The sequence below is a fragment of the Tupaia chinensis genome, unplaced genomic scaffold, assembly GCF_000334495.1.
Source record: "Tupaia chinensis unplaced genomic scaffold, TupChi_1.0 Scaffold000609_1, whole genome shotgun sequence".
NCBI lineage: Eukaryota > Metazoa > Chordata > Mammalia > Scandentia > Tupaiidae > Tupaia > Tupaia belangeri.
The window spans coordinates 477,913-496,706 of NW_006160128.1; the positions used below are offsets into that span (position 1 = coordinate 477,913).

Sequence of the window (18,794 nt, forward strand, 5' to 3'; positions counted from 1 at the left end):
GTTTTCATCTAGTCAACTTTTCAAATAGAAGGCCCTTAAAAAAAAAAAACAGAATTGTAATCATAGTTATACATGCTTTTACCCTGATTTTCTAACAGAAGCATTTATCTTGCAAACATATTCTTAGTAAACATTTTAAATGATTACAATTATTCTACAGTCAGCTATATTATAGTTTACTTCATCTCTATAACTGAATTGTTTAATTTTTTTGGAGGGATAGAGGTTTTTGCCTTAGGGTACATGCGCTCACCTGGAGAGAGACAGAAATAGGTAGAGGGAAATCACCCCCTGGAGGTTGGCCATTTGCAATCCCTTCTCCTCCATTCTCCTCCTGGGATATTAGGCACACACACACATGCGCGCAGATGTACACACGCGGCCAGCATGAGTTTCAAGCCACTGGGTCCAGTACTCGAACCGCAATCAGGCTTGTGGGAGTTCACTACATAACCCACTATGCCGTCTGAGCCCCAATAATTTTTTATCTTTGAAATAATACCATTATAAATATTTTACTATAAAAATAAGAGCAGGATCAGCCCATGGCCTGGTTGTTAAGGTAGCTGGACAGTTCAAATCCCAGACCTGGTGGCTTCAGAAACACTCTGGATGCATGTGTGTGCGTGCCTACCCAAAATCCTGAAAGGAAAGGGAAATGGAGGAGAATGGGTTGCAGCAAAACTATGCTCCGAGGCAGAGGGGGGGGTGCTTTCTTGTCCCCCTCCCACTGTCTCCCTCCAGCGAGAGCATGCACCCTCTGGCAAAGAAAAAGAAAATTGAAGTAACCTTTGCCAATTAGCCAGCTTGACTCCATCTGAATTATTATTTTGGGTAGTCTCCCTGAGTTTCCTGTGAAATCATTATCGTTGTGATCTCCACATCCCTGATAAGCACAACAACCCCTCGACCTTAAAGGTCATGCTTCTCGTTTAAGGAACACTGAGTTCCCACAGAAGACGCGCAAGGGTGTCTCTGGGGGCAGCATTTACATCTTGCACGGAATCCTGCACTGTCTTCCCAGATGCCCAGTAAACTTCGTTGTAGTTCATTGTAAAGGGCCTACTGAAATCTAATGAAAACCAAGGTAGACTGAGCCTCATCTTATAATGGAGCATTTCAAGCTAAACTGTACTTACTTCTTTTCCTTTAGTGCAATGAATTAAGAACTTGAAGTTCATCATCTTGGAATCTAACTGAAGGACTTCAAAAAAATGTTTTGCCTGTTTTATCTGTAAGTGTTTCAGCTTCAGGATATAAGAGCTCTGTTGGAAAGCCAAAGTGAATGTGACTATTGGCTGAAATACATGTAGAATGATACCTTCCTTCTCCAGAAAGTCTTTAGCAGCCATCCTGTCACTGGGCATACAGAGATAAAATAGAAAATGATATGAAGGATCACAAAGCCACCAACATATTTATAGACACTGTGGGTGCTACTCACCAGCTTCACCACCGCTTACAACGGACAGCAAAGCACTCCTCTGCCCGTTGGAGGTACTTCCTGGAGGGCTGTGTTGTGTAGGGTTCTGATAGCCACTTTCCTTCTCAGCTAGAAAGAGTGATGTCAGTGGCTCATGCCTGGCCTGAGCGTGGGGTGGGAGGACAATGGCATCTGCATCTGCCCCGTTCAAGTCCATTAAAGCCTCACTAAGCCATCTGGATGGACTCTTCTGATTCTGGCTCCATTTTTTTAAACAAGGCTTCCAAAAGGCTTACGAGGAAAGTGCAGTGCAATAAAAGTTAGCTGAGACTTCAACCATTCTGTGTGTCTAAATTGACTAAGCCATGACATTAGAACTCAGGTTACGGTGACTCACCTCATCAGTTTCAAGGATCTGGGTACTGCCTTGAAGGCAAGTGACAGCAATATCCCTCTCTCCCACTTTTAACGCAGCCGTGTTGAACTGAGTCGCAGCCAGTACAAGAGACAGTCCTTTCACCTGTCCTTTACTTTACTGTTCAACTTTGCCCTAATATCTGGATTCTAAGAGTGTGAAGATCAACTCCCAATTCAATTTCTTTTTAAGTTTATTTATTTCTTCTATGGGCAAGAGAGACAGAGAAAAAGCAACCCCTGACAGGGACTTGATGCTGCGGTTCACTGCCAGCCTTAGTCAGCCCCAGATGCAGGCACAGATGTGTCCAATGACTCAGGGAGGTGTGTGGACATGAACCCGGAACCTGTGCATGTCTGTCAGCCTCAAAGAGCATCACATTACCCCTGCACCACCAGGGGTCCAGTCCCCAAATCAATTTTAAATCTGCATTTTAAAAAAGCTTTTTAAAAATGTGCTATATCATGTAATTAAAGTGTAAAATGAGATACAATAGTCCAGAAGTTCAACAGTGGTGTATTTAGGCTGCTTTTCCATAATATGTTGTTTTTACACCAGATGATATTGTTTTAATTTAACAAAAATAGCATATTTCATTTTTTTTCTGGTTTGTTTTTTTTTTTTCTGTTTTCTCTGTGAGTTAGATGAAGTGACTATTTTAAAAATTTCTGGAATCACCGAGAATCATGTTTTTAAGGATAAGCTAAAGGAAAAGCAAGTTTAACTACTAAGGATGTTATAAAGATGGCATAATCTCAGGACCAGCAGATGATGTAATGGCTGTGTTACTGGACTCCCATGTAGTCGACTGCGGTTCGAGTCCCAGATCCAGAGGCTTAAAACTCACACCAGGCGCATATGTGTGCGTGCCCAAAATCCCGAGAGGAGAATGGAGAAGAAGAGATTGCTGTGTGGCCATCCTCCCTGGGGGGGGGGTGATTTCTCATTTTCTGTGTCTCTGTCTCTCTCTGTCTTTCTGGTGAACACGTGTGTCCCATAGCAAGAAAATCTCCTCAAGAAAAATAAAGGGATGGCATAATGTTAAGAGTTGAGTAGTAGGTAAAACACTTTGCAGCTCTGATTTCAATCTTAGGAAAGGGTCTGTGAGGCAAGTACGATTGGCCCCATCACACAGATGAGGGAAATTGAGCCTCTGACAAGTGGACATTTGCAAGACTCTACAACTAGTGAGTGGTACAGCCAAGACTCGAACTGAGGTCTGTCAGATACTAACCATGGTGCTTTTCTTTCTCTGCCTTCCATAAGAGGTGAAAAGTTTACATGGTAAATACATTAAATCAAAAGTTTTGGAATCAGATAAATTTTTCATCACCTCTTTTAGAGTTTCAGATTACAGAGCTGTTCTTGACATTAGTTCATTCAGGGAAGCAGGCACATCCAGTTATTTTCACAGACCGATATACGTGCCTCAGTCGTGTGTTACACAGATGGGGAAACTGAGGCTGGAATGCCACGATGTAGCTCAGGACACCAATGAGCCAGTCAGAGCTGAGGCCAGGACCCAGACCTCCTTTTCCTCGTGCCAGGACCTCTGCGTGTGGCCTCTCGAGGGGTCTGCTACTCAAGCATCCACGCGTCCTGCCTTCTGAAACTGTAGGCTACGGGACAAAGCTCGTTTGTGTTGTAGAAACGGAACTGTATAAAACACCAACATTTCTTTTTTCAGTTCAGCAATATTTAGACAAGCTGTGTGTCTCTTTCTTTTAATGTGTTGTAGGGCGTGCGCACCTGCTAAAGAGACCAGAGAGAGATAAGAACGCACTCCCAGGGGATAGCTATACCTCAGTCCCTTTTCCTCCATTCTCGTCTCAGGATTTTGGGCCTGCGCACACACGAGCTAGAATGTTTTTCAAGTCACCGGGTATGGGGCTTGAATTGCTCACTTGACCATATGGGATCCAGCTGCTTTAACCACCATGCCACCAGCTGACTCCAACAAGGTGCTTTTGGTAAAACAATAAATATGAGTAGACTTTAATTCACCTTTTTCATAAAATCAACTCCACCTAGGATTTCAATCCATCTGCCTTTTCCTAAATGAAAACGGGAAATCCCATAGAGGAGGGGATTGTCTGTCTCCACATCCACAAAGAAATAAGCAGGCAGCCTGCTTTATGTCTCAGGCAGACCTGAGAGGCCTACAGGGACCTGGCAATGGAGAGTGAGAAGGAAGCCAGGCCGTGAAAAACCACTCTGGGAGGAGGCGGCAGAGAAGGTCCAGGATCCCACTGCAGTGTCTAATCTCTGTGGAGAAGCCGGTCCTGACTCTTGGGGGAGGCCCTGCGAGGCAGGTGGAAGGTTACTGCAGCATGGCAAGTGGCACTTGGCTCAGCTCAGAAGGCCTTCTGCAGGCTTCACTGGGGGAATGGAGAACCTGACCCCCACAGGGGCTGTCAGAGCAGGTCTAACTGGAGTCTGAGACTGGTCCACAGCGCCATGCTCGCCCTCCTGGAGACACTGCACTTCCAGCCAGCCAGGAAGAGAGTGTGTAAGGCTGGGCACCATGGCCCGTGTCTTAGCGACTCCACCCACAGGTATGGCTGGCCGTGGGGGAAAGGCCATGATGAAGACTCCTTCCATTTCCTGAGTGATGCCCAAACCCAGGTGGGCTGAAGTGTGCTACCACTTCCTGCCAGGAATGGCTCCAGAACGTCAGCCTGGTACAGGGACCTGGTAAGGAGGTGGCAACAGGGGTTAGGGTAGGGTGGGGACCCCAGGTGAGGGAGATGGATGAGCCAGATGTGGAATTCCCAATGGCATAGTATTGAAGAGTGACCATCTTTTCAGAATCACCAGGGTTTCTCCTTTAAAATGCAGACCCCCAGGCCTTGTCCCAGACAAATTATGGTGTCAGGTATTCTGGAAGACCAGGGAACTCCCATGTTTTAGCAGACACTCTGATTGTTATTCCAGTTGTGTTGTCAATAAAAGCCCTTCAAGGTTTTTGAACAGTGGAGTGGCATGGATAAATTTGCATTTCAGAGAAGTTACTGGGCCATTTACGTAGAGGAGACACTCAAGGAGGCAAGGGGGCAGGGGGTGACACTAGGAGTGAAGAGGGGCTGGAAACCTGGAGTCAGGAAGGGGAGAGAGGGCAGGTTAGTAGGCCGTGGAGGGCGGTAAGTTACAGGACTGGCAGCTGAGTAGACACGGGGAGGGACATGAGAGAGGACTCTGGAATGGCCCCCAGGAGCTGGCTGTAGTGACAGGGGTTTCCTCTGAACCCTCAGGCCCTTCAGCACTCAAAGCTGAGTGTGGTCATCACAGTCCATCCCACAGAAAGGCTGTCGGATTAGGTCAGTAAAAGATGATTTTGCTTCAAGAACACTGGGAAAAGTTGAGCCCACAAAGAAAACCTAGGGGGAACGAATACATGCTTTAAAATAGAACCTTTCGGAATATATTTTAATAAGCATGGTCTTTTAAATATATAGTTCTGGCAATTAAAAGGCTTCTGTCAGTTTTAGAATGTCCACTTAGCCTATTTCACTTCCCCATGATATGAGAACCTGAGCAGAGTAGGGTCTTATAAAACTCAAGCTTGGGGCCTACCTGCTGGTTAAAGACACTGGATCCCACATGACCAACCATGGTAGGAATCCCAGTCCCGGCAGCTCGTAAAACACGAGAGGCCCATGTGTGTGCATGCCCCAAATCCTGACAGGGTAGAGAAAAGGAGGAGAAAGGATTGTGGCATAACCACACTCCACTGGGGGTGGGGAAGGGTGCTTTCTGTGTGAGAGTGTGGTGTGTGTGTGTGTGTGTGTGTGTGTGTGTGTGCGCGTGTGTTGTATGTGTATCTGGTAAGCCCTTGGTGATTACCAAAAAAAAACACTCTATCTCTGGCCAGCTGTGTGCCACAGCAGTCATACAATGCCCAAGATGCCAAGTCCACAGAGAAGGTCCCGGGTTCGCCTCCTGAGGTCTCCCTGTGAGCACCCATACACATGTGCTCAGGATTCTGCACACGCTGCAGACAGATGACCATATGAAAACCCCGTTGGCAAACTTTAAAAAAAAATAAAATAAAAGTAAAAATATTTGATCTTAAAAGAGGGCTAAGAGAGGGTATTTCAGAGGTGCACGTGATCTGCACCAAGATCCAGAAACCAGAGGGACAGATCATAGATCCAGTGCTGGCAAGCAGGTGACAATCTTAGAGAAAGGTTTAAATAAATACCAACATTTTTAAAACAACCTGACCTTAGAAGTACTGCATGCACAGTCATTTAAGAACACATATGTACTGTGAGAAGGCCTGTATAAAGGATGATCGCGGAACAGCACAGGACAGCACTAGAAGCCTCGCACCAAAGCCACTGGGGAAGACAGTGTTCCTGGGGTGCAATGGCACCTGTCCTGTCCCATTTGGTTTCCCAAAAAACTAAAATGCCACTCGCTGAAGGCGTCAGTCCATCCGGAGTGGACCATGGCGTGGCCAGGAGCCGTGTCCTGCTGGCCCTGGTCCTCCACTGGGGCGACACAGCTCTCCTCCCCCAGTCCACTTAGATGTACCACCTCCTAGAGCTTTTCCAGGCTCAGCTGTGGTGAGCGCCATTCACCAAGCCCAGATGGAACTCTGAAATCCCTGGGGATGTGTCTAAGAAGAGTCATTAACTGCACTTTTAAATAGGATTTATGCCTTTCCATCAAGTGACCTTGGGAGGCCACTTGTGCATTGGCGCCTCCTCCGTCCTCCCCCACACCAGCCAGCCACATCCCCTGCCCACTCCTGAGAGCCTTGGCTGGCCCAGGGGACAGATGTTGGCAGGATCAGCAAGCGGAAGAGGCGTCTGCCTGCTTTCTCACTTCATGGCGTGCCTCTCAGCCCTTTCTTCTGCCATTCAGCAGTTACTGCGCCCTGGCCCTGGGGTGCCGTGGGCAGTCCTATGAGCTAAGCCAGAAGTGCTTGGCAACTGGGAAAATGAGCTCAGGAGATGAGGCGATGAGGGAGAGTCTCTCAGGGGTAGAGGGGTACTGGGAGGGTCTCTGGGAATCTCCTGAAGCCCAGCCACTCGTGTTAATGCAGGACTGGGATGGGCCGGGGGCTGGCCGTGTGCGTGACAGATCTTTGGATGTCCCTGCCTTGGCTCCTTCGCTTTACTCCGCCCTTTGGTGAGAATTCTCGACCTCAGCAGATGGCTCCGCCTGGCCACAGCTGCCCTGTGCCCCCTTGTCATCCAGCTCCCGGGTTTCCCAGCAAACGGCTGTTGTAGGGCAGCCACCATACTGCTCCCTGGGTCCCTGGACCTGAGGCTTAAAGCTCCCATGGGAGGCCAGCTGCCAGAGGACACCCTCAGCAGGTCAGCACATCCTTCTGGCAAAGCCCAATCACCCTCCCCAAGCTCTGGTTGGTTTTATAATATGTAAAACTCTTCATGATTTTCTCATGATCAAAGTCAAATTCATACTTTATAGTAAAAGCTAATATTTGTGGTCAGAAGGTGGCATAGTGGTTAAGGTGCTGGATTCCCACATGGCTGACCATGGTTTGAGTTCCGGACCCAGTGGTTTAAAAATCACACCGGGTGTGTGTGCGTGCCCAGAATCCTCAGAGGAGAATCAAGGAGAAGGGATCGTGGTGTGCCCATCTCCCGGGGGGGGAGTGGGCGGGGGAGGCGCAGGATAATGTCTCACTTTGTCTCTGTCTCTCTTTGGTGAGCATATATGCCCTATGGCAAAAACCTCAAAAAGAAAGCTTACATTTCAAAAATGAAATAAAAGTTCTGGGACCAGCAGTTAGCATAATGGCGATGTTGCTGGCCTCCCATGTAATCGACCACGGTTCGAGTCCCGGACCCGGTGGCTTAAAACTCACACTAGGTGTGCGTGTGTGCATGCTCAAGATACCAAGAGGAGAATGGAGGAGAAGAGATTGCGGTGTGGCCATCCCCCCTGGGGGGTGATTTCTGGCTTTCTGTCTCTCTGTCTCTCTTTGGTGAGCACACATGCCCTATAGCAAAAACCTCTCCAAAAAAAAATAAAAAATGAAGTAAAAGTTCTATGTAGTCTGTCTTCTATTACAACGACCAGTAGAAATTATCACTTTTTTAAAGTGGATTTTTTTTTCTTTTAGAGAGAGAGAGAGAGAGAATTTTGATATAGGGTGTGTGCGCTCACCAGAAAGACAGAAAACAAGAAATCACCCCCTGGGGGGGATGGCCATGCCACAATCCCTTCTCTTCTATTCTCCTCTCAGGATTTTGGGCACCATGCCCATGCACCTAGCATGAGTTTTAAGCCGCCAGGTCCAGGACTCGAACCACAGTCAACTACATCACAGTCCAGCAATGTAACCATTACAGCATCTGCTGGTCCCCAGATTACCACTTTTCAGTGTAGTGTATCCTTCCAAATGTTAATTTTTCTGTTATCTGCATGTTCATGTTGTCCTATAACCTCATTCTTTTTGATTAGAACATTTATCGAGGACACTTTTTAGGACTACCTATAGATCCTCCTGTTTTCTAGGTCCCAGTATTTTGTTGTATGGATGTACCAAAACTTCTCTTTAGACCAATCCCCATTAATGAACATTTCAGTTCTGCCATATGTTTTTTTCTTTTTTTTTTCCTATAGGGCACATACATTTGCCAGAGAGACAGGACCCCCCCCCCCCGACGGGGGGCCCCCCCGCAATCCCTTCTCCTCCATTCTCCTCTCAGGATTTTTTTGGCACACACACACACACATGCCCAGCATGGGTTTTAAACCACTAGATCCGGGACTCACACTGTGGTTGACTACATGGGAGTCCAGTGATGTAACTGCTACACCATCTGCTGGTTCCAGGTTCTGCCATATATATTTTTTTAAAGAATTAATCATTTAATTTCATTCAGTTTGTTATTATTATTGTTTTAACTTGACTGAAAGAGGCAGAGAGAGAGAAAGGGAAAGCAAGAAAGCAAGCCACCAAGTCCAGGACTCAAACTATGGTCAGTCATATGGGAGCCCAGCACCCCAGCTACCACGCCACCTGCCATATTTTGTTGCAATTAATCTTGCAGCAATGCATATTTCTAAACACACATCTTTATGTCAAATTCTTCTTCGAAGGGTATTTTGGGTGTAGTGTCATGAATTTTAAGCAGGGTTTCATACAGAATGAGGGGCTCTTTTCTTGAGAGAGAGAGACTTTTGCTTTAGGGAGCGTGTGCTTACTGGAGAGACAGGGAGACAGAAAGTGAGAAATTATCCCCCCACCGCCCCCTCCAGGGAGATGGCCAAACCACAATTCGTTCTCCTCCATTCTCCTCCTCTTGGGATTTTGGGCACGCACACACATCTGCCTGGCGTGAGATTCAGACTGCCAGATCTCGGACTCAGACTGTGGCTGGCCATGTGGGAGTCCAGCACCTGAACCTCTACGCCACCTGCCGGCTCCCAGAATGAGGAACTCTTAACACCCTTCCCATAACCAGTGGCTGGGCAGACTGCTGTGTCTACCCTATTTGCTTCTAACGTAATCTTCCCAGGGAACTAGGCACCTCTGCTTCCCACAGTGCACTCGGGTGTTTAAGAACATGTGAGGGTGTGTGTTGCCAATTCTGTTTACTGCAGTCGAATTTGTTATTATACTCATGAACTATATTTACTCCGTGTATATAAACTGAAGAAATATGAGCGGGTAAAGAAGGGACTGTTGAAAGAAAAAAAGTTCTATTTTTCATATTCCCAACTTAAACTGAAAAAAAGAAAATTAGTAGCTAAACACCTACTCCAATCATATGTGCTACAGCGGCTTCTACCACGTCATAAATCTGGGAGTTGGGAGTTACATCCTCCCTTAATCGACTTTGCCAATATTGTCTCTAGAAAAATTTCCCGTAGCCATTGGGTGTGTTATCAATTGGGTTATCTTTTCTCCTTAGAAATACCTAAGGACCAGGCATGTCATCTGCCTGGATAAACGTGTATTTGAGGGGCCAGCAGTTGGCATGGTGACTAAGGACACTGGACTCCCACATGGCCACCACTATTCGAGTCCCAGACCTGGTGGCTTGCTTTCACACTTTCCCCCTCTCTCACACACACTTTGTTCCTCTCTGGTCAAATTAAAATAAATCAACAAATAGATACATAAATAAATAAAGTTAAAATTAAAAAAATAATTATTTAAACAAAGAGTGATTTGAGCCCTTTTGCTCCTTCCCACCAAGCCCTTGTAATGCTAAAGAGACAACTCGTTCAACGTAGAGAAATAAAAAAACCGGGACCAGTAGTTAGCGTAACGGCTATGTCGCTGGACTCCCACGTAGTCGACACGGTTCGCATCCCGGACCCGGTGGCTTAAAACTCACGCCGGGCACGTGTGCGTGCATACCCAAGATCCCGAGAGGAGAATGGAGGAGAAGGGATTGCGGCGTGACCATCCCCCCTGGGGGGTGATTTCTCGCTTTCTGTCTCTGTCTCTCTCTGTCTGTCTGGTGAGCGCACACGCCCTATAGTGAAAAAACCTCTCCAAAAAAAACAAAAAAAAACAAACAAACCCTGGAAATAAAAACGGTTACCTTTAAAAGCAAGAGGATGTCTGTATGCAAGCATTCTGTCTCTTTCTAACCTCATGTAACATTCAAAATGTACAAGCCCTTTTATAGGTGCGTGGTCGTTGTTAGCTGAACAGGTGTGCAGGGAGACTCATTTCTGCAGGGCAGGCCACACAGGTGTCTGCCTCATGCATACTGAATTCGTGCCAACTCTACACGATAGAGCCAGCTCTGCGAAGTGGCTGGACATACCCATGCTTGTCCCGTGGAACGGCATGCTGGCAGGCAAAAAGAGTTTTCTCATGAAAGCTATGAATGCTCCGCATCTGCTCAGGGCTTGCCCGCCAACGGAAGTAGTCCCTTCACTGAGCCTGTGTGTCATTTGCTAAAGCACTGAGAGACTACAGACGTCTCACTGCTGTGTTTTCTCTTCTAGGATATCAATGAGTGTATTCTTGAAAACTATCCCGAGTGTTCCAACCCCAGGTTATTTTACATCATTCCGTATTTTTGTGGACAGCATCCCCGATGCAGGTAAAGGCGGAAACGGACTCGCGGCCTGCTAACGTGCACAGCCAGGGTAGAAGTGCCGTCTGACTGGCACTCCCTGGGAATCTTCTGTGTCCCTGGTCTCAAAGCCTCCAGGAACTTAGTTCATATTTACTATTAATCTTTCGAGATACTACTGGAGACTCCAAATGTCCTACGGTTTCAAAATCGGGTCTGATAGAGACCATGTCATAAAGCTGTGTAACTAGAATGACAGCCAAACTCTTTCTTATACCTGAAACATAGCTGTCACGCCTACTCAGCCCACGAGATCTCGAGGACCAGGGGCAGGCGCCTAGCCTGCTCCTCTGTAGGGAATGGGCTTCACCAACATCTGTCCCTGCCCGTGTGGCCTGTCTCATCGGGGCTGAAAGTAGAAATGTACAGCCGGTATTCAGTAGTGCTCTCCCGTGAAACACACTTAGGAGAGAGAGAGGAAAGCACTGTCTGGTGGCTGCCTTTCTTAAATGCATGACCTTGGTTAGAAAATGACTCAGGCGGTCAGAGCCATCAGGATGGGATCTGCCCACGTCTGGGAGCATCCCTGGGGGTTTGTTGGGCACCCCTACCTAATCCCTGTTGGTGGGGAGGGGGTACAGGCATTTGTACCTGCTTCTCCGGTGATCCGAGTATAGCCACAGTTGAAATCCATTGTATTAGACACATATCTCAGCCTAGACAAGAAATGTTAACAACAATGGATCCGTCTCTTAGCTCGATGGAAAATAAACCTATGACAAAAAGCGACATTTTTCCCCAGAACAAAATACTGATGAGAGGTCCCTGTGCCCCTGAAAAGGTCAGCAGGGAGCAGCCGTTCTCAGCCCCAGCCCACACATTGCGCCTCTTCCTTACGCTGTGCTCTCTGCTTACTTGGGAGGGTGTCAGAGTCAGTGCTGTTCTGTTCACTTTCCCACAACACCAGAGTTTGCTTATGGCCCAAGTTCTGGGACTGCGCCTGTTAGTTTGCTGCTTCGTCTAGACTTTCTGAATTCAGACTCCATCCCACCCCACCCCACCCCACCCCTTGCCTCAGTAATAAATACGTCCCGGCTCACGTTCAGTGCTTCCGTAGCAGAGCAAACTTGGGGCCAGATGATTCCCATTTTGATCACAATGAAGGTGATTTTTCCAGAAGACATGATTCTAACTCCCCAAGGTATTTCTTAAATTGTGTATTTCCTGGGGCCAGCAAATGGCATAGTGGTTATATTGCTGGACTCCCACATGGCCAATGGTGGTTCAAATCTTGGACCCGGTGGCTTGAAATTCACACTGGGCATGTGTGCATGCATGCCCAACATCCTGGGAGGAGAATGAAAGAGAGGGGATTGTGGCATGGCCATCCCCACTGTGGGAGGTGACATCTCACTTTCCCTCTCATTGTCTCTTTCTCTCTCTCTCTCTCTCTGTTGAGTGCAAATGCCCTAAGGCAAAAACCTCCTTTAAAAAAAAGAAAAAAAAATCTTATATTTCCCAGTGTTGAAGGGATTACTCATGGTGCCTTATCTTGGTACACACACAGTGATTCCCAGATGCTTCCAAAATGTGACCTTGTTCACCCTTCACACCAACTCTTCGAGCTAGTAAAGGGTTTTGATTACCAGTTTTCAAAAGAGAACTCTGGCTTGCCCAGATCTCCCAAGGGGTAAATGACAGCCAGTCCCGGAGTCCAAGTCTTGGAATTTTCTCTCCAAAAATTTGGAGATCTAACCTCCAAATAAAATGAGGCTGTTTTCCTTCTGCAATTAAAAAGGAAGAAAAAGCAAAAAAAATGATCTTTCAGCTTTTTAAAGCAATAAGATGAATAGCAGTCATGACTGGACACCTATTGTGATTTCTACAGAAGTACTAGATCAGAACATTTGCTTTTTTTTTTTCAAAACTTCCAAATTCATTTAAATGATTGGACTGGGGCTTCTACTAAAAAGCCATTCTAGAGCCAGCAGCTGGTATAGTGGTTAGGGCACTGAACTCCCACATGGTCGACCACAGTTTGAGTCCCAGTCCTAGCAGCTTGAAACACACCAGGCACGTGTGCATGTGTGCCCAAAATCCCGAGAGGAGAATGGAGGAGAAGGGATTGCAGCATGGCCATCCTTGGTTGCTCACTTTCTCTCTCTGTGTCTTTCTCTGTCTCTCAGGTGAGCACACACACCCTATAGCAAAAATATCAAAAAATAAATAAATAAATAAAGCCATTCTAATCATTCCTGGATCAGCATTTGTGAGGCCCTAAACTGCCCATGCCTCCATTCCCCTTTGAACAAGCATTTAGGCACAACCCACTAAGCTCCAGTCCCTGGGCTTGACATTATGCATAGGTGGAAGAGACAGAGAAGGAGTGGTGAGGTGGGCAGGGCAGGGGACAGCAGCCCAGAGAACCAGGGAAGGCTACAGATGAGGCTGGACCTCGAGGGAAATAGGATTTGGACGCATGCAGATGTGGGCAGGGTAGATAGGAGAAACTTCCAGCATGTTGTTGTTGCATTTCAGAAATGGACCTTTAATTTAAAAACAATTTCTGTGTCCATAAAGGGAGCCTGGTGAGTGGGCCCTTGAGCGGGCAAAGCTGAACGTGAACGAGAACTTCCTGCTCGTGGGCATTCTTGAAGAGTTGGAAGATGTGCTGCTTTTACTGGAAAGATTTTTACCTCATTACTTCAAGGGTGTGCTCAGTATCTACAAAGACCCAGGTAACTCCGTCTGTAAGCAAGCTCTTCTCAGAACAGAGAGGTCTGGCTCAGGGTCGCTCACCTTGACAAGGACTGGGGAGATGCAGGAGGGAGATTTTCTCCTCCGTTAATGATTTTCTCTTCTGTTCCCCTGGCTTGCAAAGGAAGGTTAGAATCATGCGGTTGTGGATTCTGAAACCCTGAGCGTCAGGTCTAAAAATAAACTCACCATGTTTTATAGAGGCTCGATGGTTCCATTTCTCCCCATGGAAACTGAAATGGGCAACATTTACCCTTGGCCTTGTCCAGCGTGTTGCTCGAGTGAACAAATGAACCCACGCAGGTACACCTGGAGCGCGTGGATGGAGACGTGTGTATGAAAAACCTTCTGGTGATGAATATCTGTGGCCCGACTTGCATTTGACAAAAGCACTCTAGCGTGTAAAGTCCCAGCAACAGCACAGAGAGGGCAGCACATCGAAAACACAATTAGGATTTTATTCTAACAAACCAAGTGGTCTGCAAATAGAAGCAAGAAATAGCAGTGGCAGAGCAATTACGAGGGCGGCCCATAGAATCGCTGCACATGCAATTACTTTCAGAAATCCATCATTTTTTTTTTTTTCTCATTATGATTTTATCCTGGAAGGAAGACAAGCAACACGGTTTATTTCTTTCCTCTGCGCCAGTAATCTGCTGCTACCCGACAACCCCTGCATATTTATTCACTGTCCTGTTTGTCCAAGTTCTGGGACTGCGCCTGTTAGTTTGCTGCTTCGTCTAGACTTTCTGAATTCAGACTCCATCCCACCCCACCCCACCCCACCCCTTGCCTCAGTAAGGTGACATCTCACTTTCCCTCTCATTGTCTCTTTCTCTCTCTCTCTCTCTCTGTTGAGTGCAAATGCCCTAAGGCAAAAACCTCCTTTAAAAAAAAGAAAAAAAAATCTTATATTTCCCAGTGTTGAAGGGATTACTCATGGTGCCTTATCTTGGTACACACACAGTGATTCCCAGATGCTTCCAAAATGTGACCTTGTTCACCCTTCACACCAACTCTTCGAGCTAGTAAAGGGTTTTGATTACCAGTTTTCAAAAGAGAACTCTGGCTTGCCCAGATCTCCCAAGGGGTAAATGACAGCCAGTCCCGGAGTCCAAGTCTTGGAATTTTCTCTCCAAAAATTTGGAGATCTAACCTCCAAATAAAATGAGGCTGTTTTCCTTCTGCAATTAAAAAGGAAGAAAAAGCAAAAAAAATGATCTTTCAGCTTTTTAAAGCAATAAGATGAATAGCAGTCATGACTGGACACCTATTGTGATTTCTACAGAAGTACTAGATCAGAACATTTGCTTTTTTTTTTTCAAAACTTCCAAATTCATTTAAATGATTGGACTGGGGCTTCTACTAAAAAGCCATTCTAGAGCCAGCAGCTGGTATAGTGGTTAGGGCACTGAACTCCCACATGGTCGACCACAGTTTGAGTCCCAGTCCTAGCAGCTTGAAACACACCAGGCACGTGTGCATGTGTGCCCAAAATCCCGAGAGGAGAATGGAGGAGAAGGGATTGCAGCATGGCCATCCTTGGTTGCTCACTTTCTCTCTCTGTGTCTTTCTCTGTCTCTCAGGTGAGCACACACACCCTATAGCAAAAATATCAAAAAATAAATAAATAAATAAAGCCATTCTAATCATTCCTGGATCAGCATTTGTGAGGCCCTAAACTGCCCATGCCTCCATTCCCCTTTGAACAAGCATTTAGGCACAACCCACTAAGCTCCAGTCCCTGGGCTTGACATTATGCATAGGTGGAAGAGACAGAGAAGGAGTGGTGAGGTGGGCAGGGCAGGGGACAGCAGCCCAGAGAACCAGGGAAGGCTACAGATGAGGCTGGACCTCGAGGGAAATAGGATTTGGACGCATGCAGATGTGGGCAGGGTAGATAGGAGAAACTTCCAGCATGTTGTTGTTGCATTTCAGAAATGGACCTTTAATTTAAAAACAATTTCTGTGTCCATAAAGGGAGCCTGGTGAGTGGGCCCTTGAGCGGGCAAAGCTGAACGTGAACGAGAACTTCCTGCTCGTGGGCATTCTTGAAGAGTTGGAAGATGTGCTGCTTTTACTGGAAAGATTTTTACCTCATTACTTCAAGGGTGTGCTCAGTATCTACAAAGACCCAGGTAACTCCGTCTGTAAGCAAGCTCTTCTCAGAACAGAGAGGTCTGGCTCAGGGTCGCTCACCTTGACAAGGACTGGGGAGATGCAGGAGGGAGATTTTCTCCTCCGTTAATGATTTTCTCTTCTGTTCCCCTGGCTTGCAAAGGAAGGTTAGAATCATGCGGTTGTGGATTCTGAAACCCTGAGCGTCAGGTCTAAAAATAAACTCACCATGTTTTATAGAGGCTCGATGGTTCCATTTCTCCCCATGGAAACTGAAATGGGCAACATTTACCCTTGGCCTTGTCCAGCGTGTTGCTCGAGTGAACAAATGAACCCACGCAGGTACACCTGGAGCGCGTGGATGGAGACGTGTGTATGAAAAACCTTCTGGTGATGAATATCTGTGGCCCGACTTGCATTTGACAAAAGCACTCTAGCGTGTAAAGTCCCAGCAACAGCACAGAGAGGGCAGCACATCGAAAACACAATTAGGATTTTATTCTAACAAACCAAGTGGTCTGCAAATAGAAGCAAGAAATAGCAGTGGCAGAGCAATTACGAGGGCGGCCCATAGAATCGCTGCACATGCAATTACTTTCAGAAATCCATCATTTTTTTTTTTTTCTCATTATGATTTTATCCTGGAAGGAAGACAAGCAACACGGTTTATTTCTTTCCTCTGCGCCAGTAATCTGCTGCTACCCGACAACCCCTGCATATTTATTCACTGTCCTGTTTGTGGTGTTGTCCTGAGGTGGAGACAGCATTCTGTCTTCTAGGCACAGAAGGAGAAGCTGTTCATACCCCACAGCTGTGCAGGGACCACGAGGCCCACCCCAGCCCGGCAGGTGCCCGGCAGGTGCCGAGGCCCAGTAAGCTGGTCTTTGCTGGAAGGAGCCCTGCGTCCTGTGGCAGAGCTGGCCCTGCTCCCATGGAGGGTTTGCTGGCGGAAGATGGCTGGCTGGTACCTGCTGCCTCCCTCTCCCTACTCTTGCCTTGAGCGATAAAACCCAGTTTACATTCATGTAGAGGCCAGAACCCTCGAGGCGTGCCCTGCGGGTGTGCGTATGCAGCAGGATATATGCTTTGAAAAGCTGGCAGCGTAATAAACCTGACATCGTTGGTTTTGTGGAAACTAGGACTTCCTTTGCTCTTTTGGTACTAGGCAATTTCAAGAGTTTATGCAATTTAATTTTACAGAGTGTAGAGAGCCCCGCTGTGGCTGGTTTTTAGCTGTTTATGCAAGAAGGTGTATTCTAAATTAGGCTTCTTGAAAAAAAAAATGGATTACATTATTCATTGTTGTTTTCCTCCTTTATCTTGTATTGTGCGCATGCGTGCGTGTGCGTGTGTGCGTGTGTGTGTGTGTGTGTGAGAGAGAGAGAGAGAGATGCACAGTATGAGATGAAGAGCTGACTGAATCCTGGTGACACATAATTGTCAGATAAGATGAACACACTCTTGTCCCAGTGTCCGGGAAGTGTATCGGTGAGTCTCCATTAGCGTCCTCTTCCATCCCGGGGTTTGGGATTGATACCATGCCCGGGGTGCAAACCCTAGCACAGCGTTGTGGACCTGATCCCTTAGATGAGAACATTTATACCTTTGTCCTTCTTAAGTACACATAATCCACCGATGAGAACGCTTAACCCAAAGGGCCCATTTTCCTGGCTGTCAACAGGACACCTTACGCTGACTTATTAACTGTGTTCTCCATGTAAATATGATCTCTCAGAGATTATGGGCCTTCTTTCCAAGCACATTTATTAACCTAGAAAAGATTTCTGAAAATTGAGTTACTATCAGCTCTTTTACCTTCAACCGCAGCCCTTCCACCTATGAATTAAAGACTTTTTTCCCTTTGAGTTTGGCGTGGCCACATATTAACTTCCTCACAGAGAACAGGGGTCAACTGGTATTCCTATGAAGCTGAAGGAAAGGTTCCAAGAGCCGGGACCTAACACGTGGCCAGTCCACGTGGCCCAGCAGTTCAGTGGTTACAGTAGTGAGATGCTTCTATATTGTCGCTAGGGGGCACCCACCTCCTCGTTTTGTCCCCACCCACTCTGCACCTGTCCAACAGTAAAGTCGTGAAACAGGTAATTAATGGCACAGAAAGTGCCTTCAGGATCCTGGTCCAGCGTGATACTCAGCTGTTCTGAATCCAGCTCCTGAGCCGGGCTGGTTCGTAGCTATGTTGAAACTCCCTGGTGTAACTCTCTGGGCTGCCACCAGCAGACGCCCAAGAGAAGGATCCACCGAGCGGGTGCTTCAGCAATTTCTAGTGCGTTTTGCTGTCTCGTTCATTTTTAGATTGTCACATTCAAGGCCAAGCACGTCCCCAGTCCTCTGTCCTGAAGAGTTTCTGTCTCCCTCTAGAAGGGAGACAGGAGAGGCATGTGCGCCCCTAGAAAACTGCGCAAGACAGTTTAGCCCCTGCGAGGACTCAGCATCTGTACTGTTTTCTCCTCGCCACATGTCAGCGAGCTGGTGTCGAATAGGTTTAAAGGAGAGTGGCTACAAATTCCTAGTAATTTCATCACCTTCTGCATTTTTAGGCTAAATTCGCAGGTTATTGCCCACTAAAATCATACTTATCCTCTGTTGAAGGATTTTATGACTGAGTAGAGAACAGAGAAAAAAAGAAACTAAACTCTATGATAGTGAAGGAGCCAGTGACCCGTCGTTGTAGAGGAACTGACCATCTGAAGAGCTGAATTGAGGCGCCAACACCAATGGCCATTTTTCTTTCTGTTACTTAAAAAAATGTAGGGGGACCAGTAGTTAGCATAATGGCTATGTCGCTGGACTCCCATGTAGTCTACAGCGGTTTGCGCCCTGGACCCAGTAGCTTAAAACTCATGCCAGGCTCATGTGCGTTCGTGCCCAAGATCCCGAGAGGAGAATGGAGGAGAAGGGATTGCGGTGTGGCCATACCCCTGGGGGGTGATTTCTCGCTTTCTGTCTCTCTGTCTCTCTGTCTGGCAAAAGCACGCGCCCTATAGCAAAAACCTCTCAAAAAAAAAAAAAAACGGGGGTTTGTTAATTTTTAGTAATCTTTATC

General features: G+C 46.8%; 1 protein-coding gene across 1 annotated transcript in view; it reads left to right on the top strand.

Moving 5' to 3' along the window:
• The window catches only part of UST (uronyl 2-sulfotransferase), a 349,777-nt gene that overhangs the window by 275,669 nt on the left and 55,314 nt on the right, over positions 1-18,794 (top strand). Inside the window, exons 6-7 of the mRNA XM_006158758.3 lie at positions 10,785-10,882; positions 13,436-13,593. Of these exons, the coding sequence (XP_006158820.1) occupies positions 10,785-10,882; positions 13,436-13,593 (256 nt within the window). The remainder of the gene's footprint in view (positions 1-10,784; positions 10,883-13,435; positions 13,594-18,794) is intronic.